General features: G+C 30.6%; 1 protein-coding gene across 4 annotated transcripts in view; it reads left to right on the top strand.

Moving 5' to 3' along the window:
- The window catches only part of LOC122510006 (A-kinase anchor protein 200), a 418,778-nt gene extending 396,005 nt beyond the window's left edge, over window positions 1-22,773 (top strand). For 3 of the 4 annotated variants that reach the window (XM_043624383.1, XM_043624385.1, XM_043624384.1), the window contains 4 exons: window positions 14,607-14,819; window positions 19,729-19,902; window positions 20,181-20,258; window positions 20,423-22,773. In XM_043624383.1, coding sequence (XP_043480318.1) covers window positions 14,607-14,819; window positions 19,729-19,902; window positions 20,181-20,258; window positions 20,423-20,467 — 510 coding nt within the window. In that variant the 3' untranslated portion in view covers window positions 20,468-22,773. The other variant, XM_043624381.1, reaches the window with a different exon arrangement.
- The last annotated feature ends 536 nt before the right edge of the window (window positions 22,774-23,309 follow it).

The following is a 23,309-nucleotide window of genomic DNA, read 5'->3' as shown; positions in this document are numbered from 1 at the left end:
TTTAGATATTTTTTTTTAATTATAAAAAAAAAATATTTTAATTTCGAAAACGAATAAAGCAAACTATGGTTGACTATCCTTTAAATTCGCAAGAGAATTTATAACCCTTTGATAAAAGTTTTATTTACTTTCATAAGAAGCTTTCTTGTGAATAAATAATTGAAAAATAAAATTCATCATCCTCGCCTTTTATTTTGTTAATCGTATTCCATCAGCGACTTAACGTTCAGGGTCTGTAATCTTGTCTTAATAGTTCTTTAGAGTTGATGAATAATTGATACATAATCGAGAAGATTGCCAACTCTGCGGACAGATTATTAAAAAAATTCCCTTTAAATCACGAATTATGGTTAAAAAATATTTTCTTTTACATTTTGCTTTTTCGCCTTGCAATATATATATATATATATATATATATATATATATATATATATATATATATATATATATAGAAATTTTAATGAAAAGGGTGGATAAGGGGGGTGAAATTCTAAAAGTGACTTGTATACACATTAATTTTATATAAAAGCAAAAATGCTTTTCTGTTGGAAAAGCATTGAGGGGAAATGGAGATATGTGAATATTCATATCACGTTTGACAAGTTCCGCTTTGCTGACAGTTTCATTTAAATTAAGTGACATGGAATTAGTAATATCAGTTTGAAAATGACATTCTGTCACGTTACACTTACCAACGAATCGTTGATAGACTTCTTTCAATATAGATTAGTTGCAATTGATGTACATGTTAATATTTGATTTAATAAAAAAACGAGAAAAGAACAATAATATTGTTTCTGAAGTGATACTTTTTCGTGTTGATTAGAATACGCAGATAATTATATTTTAATATTTTAATTAAATTATTAAATGAAAAAAAATATTTGTAGTTTTCGTGAAGTACATATCTGTAATTCGCTTTGTCGATTTGTGATAATAATTTTTTAAATAATTGAAAAGGACGCGCAGAATTACCTTTGCCTACAGTGCCCCCAGCGGTAGCGTCAGTGAACTAACAATAAAAATACAATTGGAATATTTTCCTTTATTAAACACCTGGTAGTAAATTGAAATTAAATTGAAATTTAATCCTTTTTTATTTAGAAGTCGATAATTTTTAGTTTAAAAATTTACTGTCCGTTCCTTAACTCTCAATTTTCATGGAAAATTGAATAAAATTAATTTAAGTAGAATTCAGAAATGTTTGCGTACAGCGTCTCATGTGATGGCTAAGTAAAATAAAACCGACATTTTAGAACAAAATTTTGATTTACTAAAATTCTCTGGACGAATATTTTCTAAATAGAACGTATTCGTTAAAAGCAGAAAATTCTGAAGAAATATTTTTTTTTACTGAAAGATACTTTTTTCGTAATTTGATATTAGATAATTCGCAATCTATTTTCATAAAATTTGATGATAAACACAAATATAACAATTCACCAAGACAAGATTTCGATTCGAATAAATTGATTTATTCGTTGCTAGACAAATATTTTCAGAGACCTGAAACTTTTTTTGTGATTTTCTTCTCGACATTTAATTTCTTGTTTGTTAGTCTCAAGTTTTTTTTCTTACTTTTCTTCATTTCTCTCTTCTTTTTTTTGTATGATGAGACGGGAACGATAAAAGCATTTTGAAAGATTTGGTGACTCACTCGTCGAGTCTGTCTAGTATTTATATTGCGGAAGTGAAGTACGTAAAGGGGTTTCTGTGTTCTTGTGAACTAGGGTACTTTTGCGAAGTGGATTGCCTTTCATTCCCTTTTTTTTCCTCATGAGTCACTTTTTCTATCGCCACATGCAAATGTGTCATAAAAAAATTTTCCATCACTGGAAACAATGAATTTTTCTTTCTTCTTATATCCCACTGTATCTTTTTAGTTATATCTTGAATTTATCTCTGCGCTTTCTTTACACTTGAGTCTCTGATAAATTGGACAAGAAAAATTGTGCAATTAAAATTATTTTTATTTAAAGATTTGTCAATTTTGTGACAGTAATTAAAAAAGAATTAAAAGGGCGACAAGAATCGTCTTTGCGTACAGCGCCGCTCTCGGTGGCGTCAGTGAACTACAAGTGAGGGACCTAGCACTGAAAATAAAACTGCAATTGGCACTTTTTTGACAGTAAATAATTCCAGAATTTATTATTTAAATACTCAATAGTTATGATAAAAATTTGCATCAGTCTAAAAATAGTGTCTGAAGATAATTCAGTAACAATTGCGTCGTTTCATTGTAATTTTTTCTATTTGTTTCTTTTTTCGAAAAAGAGGGACTTGAATTTCGTTATACAATATTGATCGCCTTAGAAATAGTTGGGTATTTGATCCTCTTATAGGTAATATCATTGACACGTGTGTAGAATACCAATGGGATCGATTTTATATATCTTTTTGTAATCATAGAAGCGTAACGAGAGGCGCAGTTGTTTTTGTTCACCACAAACCCTCTTCTTTAAATGTGTGTAATGTACATCAATGCGAAAATATTTTTGCATGCGCACATTGACAAAATAAATATATAATATATATATATATATATATGTTTATATGACGATGAGATTCTGGTGCGTATTACAAACTCAAGTGACAAGAGACCGGTCAAACACGTAGAAGCGTAGTAGTGTCGTATTCTCGCTCGCGACAGAATCCAAGAATAGAAACGCACGCGTGGTTTGCGGCTTGAATTTTTTTCTTCCTCCTCGATTCCATCCACACGTTTGGCGCGGGGGTTTCACTTGTCAAACAGGGCCGTAATCTATTTTGAAATCAATAAATGCTTTAACAGACGAATGATAATGATCTTTTCATGCTGATTTAAATTGTATTCTGAATGACCATTTTCTAATCTGAGGAATTTAAAGCTAAAAAATATTTTATCTCATCTGAATAAAATAAACGAATATAAATTTTCTAAATAGAATAATTTTTGTTTAACACGCATTTGCAATTAGTAGTTGTCCTCAAATTTGAGAAAGGGAGAATGTCTTTGTGTACAGCGTCTCATGCGGTGGCGTCATTGAACTAACTGGCAGGGAAGCTGCGCCCCTTACGACAGCGTCAGTGAACTAGAACGTAACCAAAATAGCAGCAATGGCACAAATAGTTTTATTAAAAAAGTACATTCTGAAACTGTTTTAAAAAAACAATTTCGTAAAATTTACCTGGAATTACGTTACTAGATATTAAATCTTTCCTTAATATTTAATTAATAATTATTTTATTTAATAATTAATTGTTTAATTTTAATTCATAGCGGCGTCATTTTTAATTCCTAATTCTTACTAAAAATTAAGAACTGATTTCTGATAATATTTCTCATGAGTCATTGAATGCAAATGTCAAGGCGCAGAAATCTGCGTGTAGTGCTTAATGCGGTAGCGTCACTGAACTATTAGTAGAAAGCAGCGCTTCTCGCGACGGCGTCAGAGTACTAAAACAAAAAAGGCGACAATAACACAAAATATGCTTTTTTATCCCACATGCACAAAAACGGCGCTTTCTGATAGCAGCCGACAGGGAGGAAAGTCATTCATTTCTTCGACCGTATGAAAATGGCGGCCGTGTTCTCCCAAGGGCAAGAAAATTAGCTGTTCACATGCATTTTTCTTGCCCAAGGGAGAAATCGGCCGCCATTTTCATACAAATCGAACAAGTGAATGACTTTTACTCCCTGTCGTCTGCTATCTGAAATTGCCGCTTTTGTGCATTAGGAATAAAAAATATCGTAAGTAACACGAGAATAAAGGCAGCCAATTTCTTTACAATGATTTTTGTGACACTCGTTCCGGTCTCGGGGCGCCTACGGCGCCCTCGACCTCCACTCGTGTCACAAAAATCACCGTAAAGAAATGGCTGCCTTTCTCCTCTTGTTGCTTAATATACTATTATTGAAAGCCTCGTTGTTAATTTTTATTATTTAAAACTTTTATTCCTAATAGATTTAAATACAATAACTGTTAATTACTTTTTTTGTCTAAACGATTGTCAGTTTCGTTGAATACATTTTTTTGTATTCAACGAAATGGACTCATCTGAAAAGTAAATATTTCGGTAGGAGATTTGAAGTTTGATCCATTTACATTGCGCCATCATCAAGGAAAGTTTATAAATAAAAATAATCAAGATATTAAAATTATAAGTAATAAAATGATAAAAATAATAAATTTATAAACATAATAAAATTATAAGAATGTATCTTAAAATTCCGAATTTATGACAGAAATTCGTGGTAATACATAATTGAATGATATTGAATAGCGTCAGTGAACTAAAATCAAATAAAGTGTGAATAACACAAAATATTAGTTTATCTAAAACCCTGTAGCAAATTTCTATTATTCAAAACTTACTTCCATTACATTAAATGAGCGAATGGGAAGAACTTCCAGTCAGGTATCAGTGTATGGCCCAGAGGCGCTCACTGCTACCTGACTGATATTATCCCTTACAACCAAGCGCTCGGCGAGCTCTTCTTCCCATCCGCTCAAATACAAAAACTGTTAATTACATCTTTTTTCTCGAAAACGCTTGTTGAAAACTTTATTCATCAAAATTGACGTGAATAGAAGATAAATATTTCGCGATCAGAGTTTAATTTTATAATCCACATATCGACGTCACTTTTTTTTAATACCATATTCAGTTATATACGTCAGCTCTTGTCGAATACAGTCCAATATCTCTAATCCTTGTCATATAAAATCTGACGAGATCTGTTGACGAAAAAATTTCCATTCATTTTTTCGCCACTTGCATATTATTTTCCCCCTTCCCCTCTCACCTGAAAAGCGGAATTCTTATAATTCCAAAGTCATACATTATAAAGTGAATCATACATTTCATACATTGTAAAAAGAATAAGTGTAATTAATTATTTTTGAGTAAAATAATTAATATTAATTAAATAATTTATTTATAACTAAGTGGAGTGGAATTTAGATATTGAAATATTACACAAGGAGGATAATAATTAATTCTTTTTATTATTCGACGTATATTAACTGTTTTTTTTATTTTTTATTGCTCTTTATTATTTTATTGTTCTATTTATTTAACTAATGGAAAAAAATTATGTTAAAAATAAAATTGAAATACTCTTGGAATTTGAATTATATATTGAGATGTAAAGAGAGAGAAGGAAAGTGGAGTAGTTTCTCTTTTTCAATTAGCCGTTCTTATTACAGCCCTGGTGTCAATTGTTGTACCTCCTGCAGACTTTTTTTCTCTCTCTCTCTCTCTCTCTATTTTTCGCCACTGTAGTGGTTCAACCCCTTCTTTTTCATCTATTTAGATCTCTCCGCGTTCTTTCCTTGTCTCTTGTGTACTATACTTGCAATGCATTAATAGCCTTCTAATTCAAAAATCTTTCTCTCTTTCGCTCACTCTAAAAAGCATTAATCTCCTACGCACTCGATCTTACTCTCTCCTTCAACGTGGGACGATCCTCCTAGACTGTATATAAACCACCGAGTACACTTGAGGAGCTTTGAGTTCGCGAACAGCTTTTCAACCGGAAACGTGAGTGTTATCCATAGGTGCGAGGGGGCAGTCGAAATCAAATTTTTTTTCGAAGAAAGGGAATTTTCGCGCGAAAGGATTCGAGAGTGTGTTCATACATGAAATTCTTGACTAACAAAATTTTTATCCCTAAAAATTACTATCTGGAGCGTGTAATTTTATCTCCCATTTTTTCATTTTTTTTTTAATTTTTGGTAAGTTTTCATGTCTGGCGATTTTTTTTGTTTACAAATTTTATTTATTAGACTATTTCCCCTTTTTCTCTTTATTGTTTCTTCGTTCTTTTCACGTTCTTTTTTATTTTACATTTTTTTAATTCTACTTTGTTTAAAATTTGAAGAAAAAAAAATTCATTTGCATTTTACCAAGTTTTTTGAGTTTCGTTAAATAAAAAATTTCTTTTTGAATTTTATCAAACTTTTTAATTCCAGTTTGTTTAAAATTTAAAAAAAAATTTATTTGTATTTTACCTGATTTAAAAATTTTTTTTTAAATTTTGATAAAATGCTAATAGAAAAAATTAAAAAAAATTTTTTTTTCTATTTGTATTTTATCAAATTTTTTAATTCCAGTAGATTGTTTGTTAATGATTTTAAAAAAATTTATATTTGCAGTTTAGCAGATTTTTTAAATTTCATTTGTTCATTTTCTAAAGACTTGAATTATTTTCTTTTTGCATTTCACCAAATTTTTCTAATTCCAAATTTAGACATTTTTTATACTTGCATTTTGAAAATATATTTTTATTCGCAAAAATTTGCCTGAAGTAACTGATTCATACTATGGGCTTTGTGCCAACCACTTCCGGTATGAAATTGAAATTTTGGGATAGATTCTCAAAATCAAAAACACGCTCCATGTATTTTTTGAATTAATAAATAATAGTAAATAGTAATTTTTAAATAATAAATAAATTCTTGTTGCGAAATTTAATATAGAATAATAAATATCAAAATGAATTATTTGAGAATGGAAAATTTCCAAAATTTGAAAAATGCAACTGCAAGACAGTTGGATTATTTAGTTTTGAAAATTTTCAAAATTAGAAAAAAATTTTTACTTTGTTGAATGGGAAAATTTTTTGGCAAAATATCAATTCCAAATTGCGTGTTTCTATTTTCATTTCATTTCAAATTTTCGGTTCTCGATCTTTCGTTATCTTTCATAATATTCTAATATTTTAATATTAATATTAACGTTAATAATTATTTTTAAATAAAATTTATAATATTGACATTTATACTAAATTAATAATTTTAATTATGAAAATTTTAATAATTAATGAAAATATTTAATATTAATATTAATTCTAATATTCTGAAAAAAAATTTATTTGATTCAAACAACGATTGTTTAGCATAAATTAAATGTTTATTTGTTTCAAATACATATTTACTTGAAATAAGAATTGAAAAATTAAAACTATGAAAAAATGCTTGAATCAAAATATTTTCATTGAAGTCAAATAAATTTTATTTGAAGTAGTAATTCCAATTCACTGAAATAAAAAATATTGGATTGAAATAAATTATTATTCAAATATTGACATTATTTGTTCAAATACAATTCATTTGACTGAAATGAAAATTATTTAATTCAAGTAAATATTTGTATGATTTTTATTATAAATAATCGTTTATTTAAATCAAACAAAAATTTCCAGCATATTAATTTTACTATTAATAAAACAATACATAATATGTAAAATTTAATATTCTAATATTTTTCACAACAATTTAATTTTACATAAAGAAATACATTTTTTGTCTATTAATTAAAAATACGCAATGGAAACCGACTCTCGATCCTTATTTTCGGTTCATAAAAGAAAACAATTACAATTTTATTTTTCCCCAAAACGAAAATCAAAATTTTAATTCTGAAAATGCAGAAATAAAATTTTGATTTTTGCAAATATTAAAAAAAATTTTGACGTTTAATTTTGTGTGCTGCGAATAGAAAATTATTCGACCAAGAGGATTTGGAAAAAAAAGAGTTGCTGGTGTGGAAGTAGGAAAACAGAAATAAACTTCAATATCAGTTGAGGAGGGAAGAAATTTTCGAGAAGAAAATTTTCCGTCGGAATTTTGTAACTGGAAAGGATGGAGTCCGTGCTGAAGGTAGGCCGGACGATGAGCAACGGTGTTTGCAGGGCTGCCGGGGCCTTGGCTTGGGGTACACGCCGAATTTTGGCCACGATACCACTGCTAGGGATAACCGGTGTAGCAAGAGAACCCCACGAATCTGAATCAAATATCACGGTACGGCATCTTAATCCCCCCACCCTTCCCCCACTTCGCCTACGTCGACCGGAAGTCCTTGCCGTGGGCGCAATTTTTCTCGCGCTCACACACACACATATATATATATATATACATATACAAAAAGACGATAAGAGAAAAAGGATTGAAAGCCATTTATCGATCAGTCTCTTGAAGCCAACAGCAGGGCGTCACGATTTATTACCGAGATTGCCCACGATCCTGTTTATACATACTTGTAATGTCATTTCAAATTCCAATCTACTTTCTTTTTTTCCATCGATTTATATCTCGTGTTTCCTTTTTTTCCCTTATTTAAAATTCGGAAAAAATTAATATATGTAGTAAATTTTGTTATTCTTTTGCAGTAAAGTATAGACTCGGGGATTTTTGTTTCGTAAATTTTACTATTTTTCCAGAGTAAATATAAATGTGTTTCTGAAGTAAAATATATTATTCTCTTTGTGTAAATTTTAATGTACTTTCGAAGTAAGTTTCACTTCATTTCCAAAGTAAGTTTTACTACAATAATTCCAAAGTTAGTTTTACCATTTCGAAGGGCATCAAATTTGACTATTTCTGACAATAATTCGAATTAGTCATTGAAAAAAATTGAATAGAACGCGCAGATTTCTTTGCGTACAGCGCCTCACGCGGAAGCGTCATTGAACTAACAAGGAAGGCAGAAGCGCCTCTCCAGTAAGCGTCAGTGTACTAAAATTCATTAAAAACGTTAAAAATTTCCATTTTTGAAAGAAATTATTATTATAATTAATAATTATTATTACTAGTAGTTAAATAATAATACTAATAAAAATATAATATAATTGTTTAATTATAATTAATAAATAAAGTATATTTTTAATTATAAACAAGACCTTCTCATTTTTTATGAGAATGTAAAAAATAATTAGAATAATAATAAAGTCATCTTTTCAAATCTTAATTAGATACAGAAATCATATTAAAAAATAAGAAGTGTTATTAAAAATTATTATAAACTTTAATTATTGAAAAGTATTGTTTTTCCAGTAAGAACGAATAAGTTTTGCTTCTCGTTGAATAGACTTATTTTCTGATCTGACGTTAATTACACGTTATGCTAATTATGCAATTAATTAAAGAAAGCTGTTAAATATTTATATTTTTTTAAAGGAGAATAATAAACTGTTTGTATTTTTAAAACTTTTATCGCCTACTCGCAGACTTGGTAAATTTTAACTTGGGAAAATCAAATATTTTTTTCTGATTTACATTTTTTAGGGGTTTTTTTTTTGTTTTATTGGCTATAAATTAAAAACAAAAAGAAATTTACCCTGACCCTTATATAAAAAAATAAATAAATATTTTACTAAAACTTTCAAAGGGGGTTTCTTTATTTATTCAGCGTGAGTGTGTTGTGACAGATAACAGGGACATTTGATTCGAGAAGCGATTAAAAAAAGGGGAAAAAATTGCTTTCCCCTAACGCAGATGGAATTCACTTCTTCCGGTTTTGAATGCACTATAAAAGAAAAATTAAGCGACAGAATTGACTTTCGATTGTAGTTGCCTACTTTTTTGGAGAATTTTCTAAATTCAAAAATCATTTTCCATTTTCGTTTATTTGAATATTTTTTACTTTTATGTATTTTTTACTTTTTTTTATATTTTTACTTTTGGAAATTTGAAAACTTTTAATTATTTATGCTAATATTTTTATATTTTTCGAGTAGTTTTTATTTTTGTGTATTTGGATTTTTTATTGATATATTTTTTCTTTATTCTTATTCCTTTTTTTATTCTTTTTTTTGTGAATTTGAATTTTTTTAGCTATTTATTTCTGTCTATTTAAACATTTCTAATTTCCGAACATTTCAATTTTTTGTTTGAATATTTTTCAATTTTGTCTATTTAAATATTTTCAATTTATTTGGTTTTGTTGAATTTCTGTAAATATTTTTTACTTTCGTATATCTAAATATTCTTTATTTTCGTCTATTGGAATTTTTTCTTATTAGAATATTTTTCATTTTTAAATATTTTCTATTTTTTTACACTTGAATATTTTTGGATTATTTTATGATTTTTTATTTTTTTCCTTCAATTTTCCCTATTTTTCGTAGAAACGATTGAATAAAATTGAACAGTAACAAAGAGTCTTTGCGTGTAGCGCCTAATGCGGTGGCGTCACTAAACTAACAGGGAGGGAAGCAGCGCCTCTAGCGACGGCGTTAGTGTACGAAAACTTTTCGCACTTTTAATGAAATCTAAAAATCTATCAAAAATTTAAACAAATCTAAAACTAATTATTTTAAAAAATTGTTATCATAACTACAAGAAGTTACAAACCTCAGATGGAAACATTTTTCATCTTTTTGAAAAATTCATCTTTGTTTTGAATTTTTTTATCTTGAATTTGAAAAAAATTATCTTTTAACTGGACAATATTCATTAACGATGAGTGATAAAAAGTTACGTCTGCGTGTGCCTTTCGTGTATAATATCGTGTTTCAAGTTTACCATAGAACGGTGGCCATTAAACATTCGTCAGATCAGTTAGCGTTTGTACTGGTTGGTTGTTTCTGGTACCCGAGGACTTCCGGTCCGGCGAAATGAACTTAACGGGCTTGTTTCCGTGGTAGATTGACTACCTCCGTTTTGTGATGTGCTCTAATCTCTCAACGATAACACGTTAACCCAGCTTGCTAATGGAGTTTAGAGTTTTGCGTGTTACCCATAATACACCTATCACATTTTCCTCAACTCTATTTTTTTTCTTTTTTTTTTTGTTAATTTAAAACAATTATTTTGTCAATTCGATCATTTCTTTATTGTGAAATTAAATATTCTTAAACCTGAATTAGAAAAAAAAATAGATAAATTTTTTGTTGTCACTAAAGATGGGCGAATATTTAGAATAAGGTCAATATCTACTTTTTGTTTCCTGAATTTTTAGTTTGTTGGTTTTTGGGTCGAATAGTCGGCGCGAGGTGATAAAATCGCACCTTGGGGTGAAGTAATTGTTATTAGTTTTTTTTCTTACTCCTAAGCTCTATTTGCAACGAACTAGTGAACTGACATTTGTCACGCGACAATCTGGCGTCAGAAATATAAAAATAGACGATGCGGGTAAAGAGAAGCAATAATGTTTGCTACATTGTATTGTAAAGGACCTTCGAAAAATCTAATTCTAAATTTTTTTCTTCTTCAATTAATAATTATTAGCAAAGAAAATTGTAAAATTTTGTACTTTATTTCAAATCGAAAAATATTTTACTACCTTTATTTTCGAAAATACTGGTATAGCGTATTTTTCTTTGACAATTTTGTTGTATTTATTTATTTCTAAAATTGATTTTTAAAAATTTTGCATGTTTGAGATTTTTTTATGCTTCTTGTATGTGTCTAATTCTATTCCACATTCAGTTGTGGATAGCGTCATTGAACTAACGCTAAAATTAAAATAGAAAAGAAAATTAAAGTAGAAAAAATATTAAAATATATAAATAAATAAAATTAAAATAGAAATTTGTTTAAAGCGCATTTGTATTTATTCTTATAAATATTATTTCGGTCATGAATATGTTTCAATTGAAGAAACAGTCAGCAACGAATTAAATAGCTGAATGAAGTTTATTTAAATATTTCGCGTTGCTCGTTCTCTTTCTACGTCTGAATTACATTCCGCGACACTATTAAGACACAAAGACACAAATCGGATTCATTTTGACTTTAATAGCGCATCTTTCCTATTGTGATATAAATAAATTGACATTGTTCGCCGTGAAGTCGAAATTTATTCGCACAAAAATAAAGAGCTGACTCCTCGTGGGAGCTCCCCTACACTCCAATACATATATATATATATATATATATATATATATATATATATATATATATATATATATATATATATATATATATAAACTTGTAAATGCAATTTATGGAATGCGTTGGAAAATACTCTTCTAAAGGTTTGTCAACATTTCTCGAGTCTTGAAACAAATTGAATTATTGAAACGAGAGTTTACTCTTAGTGCCGTTGCAATTTAATTGTTTCACACTCCGTGAAATCAATTTTCGTCTCTCTCTCGTGATTACAAAATTATTCTCGACAATTTCACTCATATTATTCAAAACTATTCGTCAATTTTCGATATTAATGTAATAATAATCGAAATTTTAATTCTTCGTATTGTTTTCTTTTTAGATTTTACTATTGAGGTTGATATTTTATTAGTTTATAATGTTTGTCTAGAATTTTTACCTCGAACTTTGTTTTTTGTGTACAGCGCTTCACGCGTCATTGGACTGAGGGTGGAATTTGCGCCTCTCATGGCGGCGTCAGTGAACTAGAATTGTTATTTCTAATCTTTTCATCTTCTTAATTTTTAATCCTTTTCTTAATTATATTAAATTAAATTTTTTATGTTGTTAAGTTAGTAAATACTAAAACTTCGTAATTGTTAAGAAAAATAAATTTATTATACTGATTAATTAACTTCATTAACTTTAGTTATTTGGCTAGAAATATTTTTTTACCTTAGCTTGTTTTTTAGACTACTTTTATAGATCCATTAACGGCTGAAAGACCTGTCGATATTCATATATATATATATATATCGTTGTTGGCTTATAACCGATACGACTCAGACTTCAGCTTTTCCGGATTATTTCCTCCTCGTCGCACTATTCCGTTGACGAGTCTCGACTCTTTCCAATATATAGCGTGATATTTCCTATACTGTGAGTCGTTTTTTCCTCTCACTTTTTTTTATTTGTTTTTCTCTCTTGTCGGAAAGATAGAAACTGAAATTCTACGTTTTGTGACTTTTTCCAACTTTTTTTTTGTTCAAAAAGGTTTTTGTTTCCTTGGAAATGGTGTTGTGAAAATTTTTTTGTTTGTTTAGTTTCATTGAAAATGAAAAATAGTGAATTGGTATTTTTAATAATTTTGTTCTTATAGGGAAAGTGAATTCAACTGAAATGAAAGTTTTTAAAATTTAGTTTTCAATTTGTGTGATGAAATGAAAAAAGAATTAAAGAAAAAAATAAAATTATTGAATTTGCGAATAGCGCCTCGCGCGGTGGCGTCATTGAACTAACAATTGAATTTTAAAATTAAATTAAATTAAAATAGAAAAAGTAGATGTAATTTTCCACTTGGAAAGTAATTAACGAAAAATATATCCACCAAAATACTGTGTCTAATTATTTTTGTTGTCGTGACTTGAGGGGTTTTAAAAACATTAAAAGAAAAAATAATATATAAAAAGATAGGTTCAAGAACCTTGTTTGTAAACGTACCTTTTTCCGATGATCTTATTTACACTGCCTTTCGTTTTGCTCTAGTGAACCAGAAAACCATCTCATTTTATATTTGCAGACAATGGACATAAAAAGACTTTTGACTTGGTCCAGAAATAATAAATTCAGTTGTTTTTGTCCTTTTTTTTATTACAAATTTTTATTCTGAATTCCCAAATGCGAATCTGAACAAAACTTCATAATTCCTCTTTTTATACTCAACGCAAGATAAATTAATTATTTTCACCTAAATTGCTAAAGGCCATTTCGTGATTACAAGCAATAATTCGTTTAGTTGCTTGTCACTCGTAAACAAACCGTGACAGTGGCTGGTAATTTTTTTTTTTTTTTTTATTAAAGTGATCCTCAACAGGGAAATAATTCCTTAATCAAATGGGGAAATTATTCTTAATACCTCGAGGAAAAATATTCATGGATAAATTTCATCTTCTATTATGTTTCTTAATTTTTATTCTTACTTTGCTATTCATGATTTTCGCGAAAATGAATGATTCTCGAAAAATCTAGACTCATTGAAATTATTTTTAAATCCCAAACACGCCTCATCGAACATTGCCCTTGTACTCGTTTTTCAATTGAATTTCTCTACTGTTGCCTACCCCATTTTAGTTCTCCTCTAAATATAGAATAAATGGAATCTAAAATTATGCTGATATTTTCCTTTTACTCAGGTATTAAATCAATTTTTTTTAATTTGGGAAAAAATATTTCTGCGATTGGGGTGATAAAAAATTAATTTGTAATAATATTGATGGGAAATGTGATTCCGACCACAAAAGGGAAATTTTATTCTGAAAATGATGTTTGGATGTGGGCCAATAGTTAAAGTAGGAGAGATTTTGTCATCTTGCCAAATTTATCTCGTACACGTGAGAAGTGTTATCAGTCGATCCAGTTTCTAAGACACTCCAGATAAGTGCTCTTGAAATAAAGAATTCTTTACTCTGTAAAGATCTCGTGACTAAATTCCTCGAAATATTGTAAATTGAATTGTAAACATTGAATAATTTATTTAGTCATTTAATCATTATTTTGGAGCAATTAGAAAACGATGGAGAGCATTAGATGGAAACGTGTTTTATTGGTTGACACAGTGACACGGTTGGCCAGCGATGAGGGCGCGCCTCTGTGTTTCAATCCCTTTTTTCGCTTGCTTTTCCCTTGCTCTATCGGTCGGACACTTTAGGCGCTCTCCCCCATGTGTACCCTTCTATTCAGAGTCTACCCCTTAGCGACGCATGCAACCGTCAACGACCCCCTTTTTCGCGTGCCAGACAAAACATAATGTTACGCTCGACTGAACTAACGTTTTCCTCCATACGTGCGAACACCACTTAAGTGCACCCGCTTTTTTCGCTTTCAAATTATTATTATTATTAACGCATAACCAAAATTGTCCACAAAGTTTGCCTTGCAAAAGTGTTTTGCTTCATGGTTTTATTTGAAATTTTTGTCTTGAAGATTTTCATTTTTCAAAGGAAAGAAAGAGAGGAATAATGTGAATTTTTCCAGGGTGGCGAGGAAGCTGAAAATGCGGCAGCGAGCAGTCCGACTGACAAGTCCGAAGTGAGCAGCCCAGTGGAATGTGAGGCGGCCGCCCCAGCGAAGGCGACGGAAGCTAAGGAAGTGGAGAAACCCGCCGAAGAAAAGAAAGACGAGGCTACCTCTGTGGAAAAGGAAAAGCCCGCCGAGAAAGTCGAGGCCCCTGTCGCTGATAAAGTCGAGGTCAGTGCAGAAGATCGGCCCACGACAGGCGAAATGTGCACCGTCAGCCACACGGAGCCAATCGCGACGCCATCTATCATTGAGAGGAAAACCAGTGAGGATCTCCCATCCCGTTTCCCATCAAGTCCTCCTCCAACGCCAATTGATCCTTCACCTTTGCAACAGGCTCAGCAAGCAGCGGCGAGCGCCACGGCCCTCGCCGAGGCTCTCAAGCTCCCTGCCGAGGCTGCCAGCAACCATCAACAATCCATCTCATTGTCGTCGTCCCAATCGTTTGACGAGCACACCGACACTCCCAAAGAATCAATTATCGCGAACGTCCCTCAAGTCGACCAGGAGGAAGCTAAAAAAGAATACACAACCAAGGAAACCCCCGTCCCAATTGACAACGATTCTACAATCGCTCAAGTCCAATGCGAAAAAACTACCAAAGAACCTAACGACGCTGTGAAAGCAGAAAACGAATTAGTTATCCAAACAGAAGAAGGTCCCATTCCAGTCACTGAGAACCAGACCTTCGAGGCCAGACCCGCGATGGTCATTCCCGAGGACAAGAAAGTCGAAATTCTCCTCGACGTCGGCGGTATCAAAGACGAAATCTCAAGTACGACAGTCTCCGATCAAATGTTCGCTGCCGGCGAAAAGATCCTCCCTGCCGAATGCAACTCCCAAGAGTCATTCACAAGCGCCAGTGAACCAATTGTAAGAACCAGCGAGGAATCCGACGACATTCCACCGCCTCTGCCCGAGTCACCAGCTCCCGCTCTTCAGGAAACTTCCAAGTTCCTCAACTTCATGAACGCGGAAATTCCGCCTCTGGACCTGCCCGAACCAATTCACGAATCTCTCATCGAAATTTCTCACCAAGTCCACGAAACTCTTGCAGAAACCCACCAAATTCCCGAAGGTGCTCTTGAAAGTTTATCAGAAAAAGTTCCCGAAATTTTGGCAGAAACCCAAAAAGAAGAACAAGTACCGGAAAGTTTCACCGAAACCTACAAAGTTCTCGAAAGTTTGGCAGAAACCCAAAAAGTACTCGAAGAAATACCCGAAAGTTTGACCGAAATTCACAAAGTTCTCGAAGTTGTTGCTGAAAGTTTGGCAGAAACGCAAAAAGTACTTGAAACACCCGAAACTTTGGCAGAAACCCAAAAAGTAGTCGAAACACCCGAAAGTTTGTCCGAAACTTTGGTAGAAACGCAAAAAGTACTCGAAACACCCGAAAGTTTGTCCGAAACTTTGGCCGAAACCCAAAAAGTACTCGAAACACCCGAAAGTTTGCCAGAAACTCCCAAAGATCTTGAAAGTACTCTCGAAACTTTGACAGAAGACAAAGTTCTCGAAGAAACCACAGATCACGAAAATACTCTCGAAACTTTGCCGGAAATCGCCAAAGTTCTCGAAGAAACTAAAGAAACTCCCAAAGATAAGAAAGAAATTCTCGAAGATAAGGATGAAAAAATTGAGATTGCCGATATAACCGACTCGCTCGAACTTCCACCCGTAATTCAACAAGAATTAATCACGTGCGATGATGATTCCTTCACCTATCCACTTCCTCCGGACGATGTGTCCACGAGGAAAGAATCCCCGAGAATTCCAATGGACTCCATTCTCACACCTCCCCAGAGTCCAAATCCTGGTAGTGTCAATTGCACGATGACGACGACCACGGGAACGTGCAATCTGGAGCCAATGTCAGAGAATGATTCCATGATGATGGAGAGATTGGCCGACAATCAAACTCAAGCGAGTCAATTGTCAAATGGCCACGTCGCAGCCGATGATCATCAGGTGATTAATTCATGCAACTACCTGGCATGAGATCAAAAAAATGGCAATCAAAAAAAAGAGAAAAAGAAATGATGCCTCCAAGTTCTACGTTATCTCGTCTTTTTTATTTTTTTATTTTTTTCATGACTTAAATCTCTTGGGAGCAAATCGAGTGCCTCTTGTGTAGCCCTTTCACCTTCATGAAACTTTTTCTTGATCCAATTTTTCCAATTTCCTATTCCCCTCCCAAAAAAAAGAAAGAATGTAGGTATATTCTCTGAGTTGTCGCCTTTCATTTTTCACCTTCAAAAAAATCACTTATTGGGAACACAAATATACGCAATTATAAACATTTTCGCAAATTACTCAATGAAACTACACTAACGGAGGTAATTATACGAATCCTTCTTTTTTGATGACTATTAAATAACTGTAAACTTGTAAAAACAACTACTAAAGTTTTTTTTCTTTTTGTTTTCTAACTAATAAAATTCTGAAAAAAAATTTAACTTTTCAATCAGACATTTAAAAAACAAACTTTTAGTTATTTGCCTAATTTCTGTATGTCTCAAAAAAATTAACGTTTTCTAACGTTCATAGGCTCATTTTAATCCTATTTTTTTTTATAGAATTGAAATTTTTTACAAGAATCTATCAACGTACATTCCTGAAAGTTGTAGCAAGAAAATTTGAAAAATTGAGAATTAAGTTTTCAAAACTTGATAAATCCTTTTTTTTATTTCGAGAAATTGAAACAATCGACTTTCCTCACTGAAGGTAAAAAATTTCAATATTATTTGTTTCAAGTCAAAAGTTATTTAATAGTCATCACAAAAGCAGCGGTCGCACAATTACCGCCTGTAGTGCACTTTTAGTCTTCTTTTGCGAAAATTGAAATAAAGACCATTCTGCATTTTGTTGGGAATATTTATAAGAGTTTTCAAAAAAAAAAATATTTTGTACTTGAAAAAAAATCATTTTTTAAAAAAATTTTTTCTTCTACTTGACACGTGCTTGTTTTCTAGACGACGAGGAAAAAAGGGGCAATTCGTGATTATTCTAATTGTCCTGGGAAAATATGCTTAAGACGGTAGAGAATGGCACGCGATTGATATGTTTTCGCGTGTCAAAAGCTATGTTTCATTAACTCTCACTATTCACTGTTGATCCTTATTCCTTTTTTCTCCTTCATCATAATCTAATCTTGGGATTTTTTTCCACTTACAGTTCTGAAGAATGTTTTTCCGACCAACACCCCTTCGCCCTTAAGACCGTTAACTATCAACGATTAACAACAAAATCAAATTTTAATGCTCGTTTTCTCCTATCCCTCAATGCCTCTGATCCTTATGTTGTTCACCTCTTGGTTTTTCTTTTAGAAATATTAACACAATTCGGGATTAATAATATTTATTGTTATTATAATATTTAATTGATAAATAATATAAAGAAAGAAAGAAAGTAAGGTATTTAAATGTTACGTAAAAATGAACGAATATTTTCCCTTCGATCTAATTGTTGACTTAATTATTTTATTCGCTCTCAATTATTTAGTGATAATTAATAATTATAAATAATAGTTAAAAATTAATAATAATAATTAAACAATTTACTTATTGTAGGATTTTACAAACAAAAAAATTATTGAAAAATTATTTATGAAATTCAATGGAAAATCGAAGCGAAAAAATTCGTTTATTAGAAAATTCAGAATTCCGAGATTAATGGGATGAGCTTATTTTTGGGTTTTAAGAAGACAAAGTTTTCTTGTTTCGTTGCTTATTTTTCATTTCAAATTTCAGTATTTCAATTTCGCTTTCAAAGTTTTTATTTAAAATTGAGATTTAAATTTATATTTAAAATTCAAATTTCAAACTTTATAATTCAAAATTTTTAATTGGAAATTCAAAATTTGTAATTGAAACCACAGAATTGAAAATTGATAATTCTAAATTCATATTTGATAACTGAATATTCATGATTGTAAATTCAAAAAAGGTAATTGAAACTTAGAATTTATACTTGAAAATTCATTTTCAATTTAAAATTCAATTTCAAATTGACAATTGAGAACTTAAAATTAATAATTCAAAATTAATAATTGAAAACTTAAAATTGATAATTAAAAATTCACAATTAAAAATTGATAATTGGAGATTTGAAATAGATAATTGAAAACTCATAATTCATAACTGAAAATTCATAATTGAAAATTGATAATTATTGTAAATTCAAAATGGATAATTGAAAAATTAAAAGTTGAAAATTGAAATTTTAAATATACAAATAATTTGAAAAAAGGGAGAATTTTACGCGTCCAATTAAAAAGAAAAGAAGAAATAAAATGAAGCAATTATTTTGAAAAATAACAAAGTTTTTCGACCGTTGAAAATGGTAGTTGTCACTGTTTTTTTGCTTTTCAATTACTGACAAACTATTCTTAAAAAAAAAACTCTCACCTGAGCCATTAATCTACATGTTGCTACTGTAATTGCATATGTTGTGCTGTTAGTATCTTAATCGCGTAATGCATGTTAAATCATTATTGTCTTCAGACAATGACATGAAGGAATTTCAACTCGTTACAGTACTTAAGGCATGATGAACAACTTTATTAAATTTAAAATCGATACCAGATTAAATCAGTTTCAACTCCAACTTCTTTTTTTTCATAAAACAAGACTAAGAATTTCGTTTCATTGAAAGTAGAAATTTTTTTTTTGTTTTCTTTTTTGAAAATAGAGTAAAAACTTTTTTGTTTTCATTTTCGAAAATAGAAAAACCATTTTTTCGTTTTGTATTTTCGAAAATAGAAACAGTATTTTTTTCATTCATTTTTGAAGATTAAATTTTTCTGTCTATTGCAAAATTATATTAATTAAATAATAAACTGATTTATAGTGGGATAAAAATAGTATTAGTAGAAAAAGAACTTTTTCTGCTAATGATAAAAAAAGGCAAAAACAGGAAAAATGAATTCTGAATTTTCTCTCTTGTTGGGTTATTTTTTTTTTTTTTTTGTAATTGTCCTGTGGCATGAAGAGTATTGGCTTTTTTTTCTCCTCTCCTTTCGAGGGAACCACTGAAAACTAACAAACAAACAAAAAAAAAAAAAAACAAACGAACATTTTTGCAGAGCACTTCCGAGCCCGAAGCTCCAGTGGAAAACAATGTTTCGGCAAATGAGGTCAGCACGACAGAAAGCGCTGATGAAGCTCCAAAGGTGCCACCACCTGCAGTGCCAGTAGAAGTGACTGTAGCACCAGCTCTTGCGCCCGTTATCACCGAGGATGTTGCCTCTGTCACCAAGGTAATTAAACAATTACTACTCTATTTACATTATTTCTCCTTTCATGCAAGTTTCTATTTTTCTTTTTTTGCCTATTTTTTTACTTTGAATGATGATCGCCCTAGGATCATTTTCTACTCGACGAGTGAAAGTGGTTCTGAATGTTTTTTTCTTGATAGAAAAAAAACAAAATTTGAAGACTATTGAGCGAGGGGCCATCTGACTTTTTTTGGACAATTTCTAGAAAATTCAACACAATTAAAAAATACCGAATTCTAATAATTTTTTTCGATTTTCAGGCAATTGAAGAGATTGATATCACCGAGAAAGCGGTTGCTGCTGCGGTTAAGGAAGCCATTGAAAACTCAAATGCTAATGTGAGTAAATTCTCTTTTTCTTTCTAATAAAAAGATTTTGAAAAAAATTATTCAATTATTTATAAATAAAAATATTTGAACAATTTATTTATTATTAACAACAATTTTATTATTTTAAACAAAAAGAAAGCATAAGATAAAAATTTGTTTTTATTCTGTTACAGGAAATCGTCGTCGACTCGAACCACCAAAGTCATTTGAATGAATAAAAAGCGTCCCTAACCGAATTGTATTTTGGGAAGAAGAAAGTTCTTTTCTCTCTCTCCTTAAAACCAAAAAAGTATATTATATAGATATGTATATTTGGACCATTCCTGCAACTAAACCGAAAAAATAACATTCTTTCGTTACAAAGCAGTAAAAAAATAGAAGAAGAGGCAACGACGACGACGATACATAAAAAAAACTGCGACACCACGCGAGAGCATACAGACTATTTAGTAGGCCTATTAATTGTTATATGGCATTTGACAGCGAATGATTACTGATGAATTAAAGCTGCGATAGCAACGGTTGAGTTATTAAATAAAAGAAAAAAAGTAAAGAAACTAACCGGCGATCGATTCAAAATAGAGAGAATAGTCGTTCGCGCGGTCGCTCGAGTGGTGATTCGTTATTTCGTGAGCCATCGCGACGATTGAAGAGTTTTTTACTGGGCCGTGCCCAGCGGCAGGTGGTTATTAATGTAATTGTCCTGCAAATGTAGAAATTTTACAAGTGTCATTAATTGTTATTAAGCTAAGATTTAAAAAAAACGAAGACCATTTACGTGGCGGGCGAGCGAACAAAAGGCGATGATTAATTTTCGGAGACGCGATGATTGGAATGTATCCCTCCCCCACACCCCACTCAAAACGGAAAAGAAATTTCATCGTCTACTCCGCGGGGAAATACTCAAAAAAATGGGGCGACAAAAAAACCCTCCCGTTACTACAATTAAACTGTTAAACAAAGAAAAATATGAAAAAAAGAAGCTTACAAAAAAACAACATTGTGGTCTTTTGGTGTGAATGAAAGAGTGAATGTTCGAGAGTAAGAGTTATAAGAATGAAACGAAAATTGAAGAGCTACAGCAAAAGAAGACAGAAAATTTGAAATATCTAAGTGTTGAACAAAAAAAATGGTGAGAATCGGTTCGAGAGAGAAAGAAAAATGAGTGAGTGATAAATATTGTCAGGAGAGAGAGAAAGCTCGCGAGCGAATGAAATAAAGTCATTTAAATGCATCGAGTACGATTCACATCGCGATTTTTTCCTTTTGATTATAATGTTCGTGATTTCTTTTGCGATCCTTTGTCTTCTTTTTGTAATTTGTACAATGAAAAGATTTTTGAACGTCGTAACGAGAAAATTACCGCACACACACACACTACCCACACGTAAAAAAAGAAGAAAACAAAACAAGAATTATTGGACTAATTCTAAGCACACAAACACAAAAAAAATAAATAAAACAGCCACGTACACTTACCACTGAAGACATTTTTGAAATAAGAATAAGTAAGTCGAGCAGCGTAAGTGATATAAATATATATAAATATATCTAGATATAGAAGATGCATTTGTGTAAATTCGGCGTTTGTTCGAAATGCTACTTCTCCATACGAGAATCGCTTACGACGAACTATCGCGTAATTTTATGATAATCAATTTAAAATATCGCCTAACTACGTTAATAAAATGAATAGACCCGCACAACAACCTGAAACGGTAAAAAATAAACCTTTTTCAACTTTTCATACAACGTTTTCTACGTTTATACGGATCTCCAAAAAAAAGTTAACGAGTAATGACGGAAAGATATAATTTCTTTTTTTTGTTTTAAATATTTAATGGTCGTAGGCGTGTAGATTATCAAAGTTTTTAAAAACGTGAAAACGCATATACATATATGCCACGGATCTGAATATTTCTAAGTGTTAGACGAGCGCAAAGGTCATTAATGCCTATGACCGACATTGATTTTATACGATATATATTAATGATTAAGGAGAAATGGAAAAAAAATAATAAAATTAAACAAAAGTTGTATAGTAAACCTTATTCGTATGGAATTTCATTCAAGTAATTGTCTGTGAAATGAATATATTTACAACGAACAAAAAAATGAATAAAAAAATACAAAGAGGAAGAAAGAAGAAAAGAGACAATTCGTCGTTTTCTCGTGGTACAGATTTTGTAAACGACGAATAAAGAGAATTAAAAGAAAGAAAGAAAAAACATAGGCGCGTGGTCTCTTTATCGTTTCGATTCTCGAATCCCGACCGATTTGTGCACCTAACGCTACCGATCGTCATCCTTTTTGAAACGTTTTCATAAATCAATGCACTTTATTGTATTTTCCATATATATGAATATTTGAAAAATCTTTACACAATTTTGTGCATTGATTGAAAACGATTCAAATAGAAAGAAAAAATATAGTCTTCAGCATCTTTCATCAACAGTTGTAATAGTAATTAAACTATTCTACATTTATCTATAACCTATAATAAACTGTGAAACAAGTGTACGAATTCCTATCTCTTTATTTTACATCCCTTTCATTTTTGGCACCATTTTCCTCTTTTTCTATTAAAAATATCATTGATATTCAATTCCTTTCGAGAGAAAATTTTTCCTAGTCTGCAAGAATTACAATTTTCATGTTGATCGTAAATTTTGTAAATGAAATTTACTTTTTATTTTTAAATTTAATTAATTAATTATATTTCCAAATTTTTAATTTAATCTTTTTTAAATTTCTTTGCTTTTTTAGGATTAAAATAGATTTGTAAAAATCGAAGGATTTTTACAATTTACATTGTAGGTGTAACTCTTCGTGGTTTTTTCTTCAAAGTTCAATGTGAATTATTGAAAATATAACCAAAAATTTTATAGATAATTTTAAAAAAATATAATAAAAATTCATAGAGTATCTTATAAATTTTTTAAAATAATTTTTGAATTTTAATAGATTTTTTAATTAAGATTAAAAAATTTCCATATAATTGAAATTTAAAAAAAAATTCAAAGAATTTTAGTAAAAGATTTGAATCAAGTTTTCGAAGAA

The sequence above is a fragment of the Leptopilina heterotoma genome, unplaced genomic scaffold, assembly GCF_015476425.1.
Source record: "Leptopilina heterotoma isolate Lh14 unplaced genomic scaffold, ASM1547642v1 Lhet_65, whole genome shotgun sequence".
Taxonomy (NCBI): Eukaryota; Metazoa; Arthropoda; class Insecta; order Hymenoptera; family Figitidae; genus Leptopilina; species Leptopilina heterotoma.
This window is presented reverse-complemented; position numbering and strand designations above follow the sequence as displayed.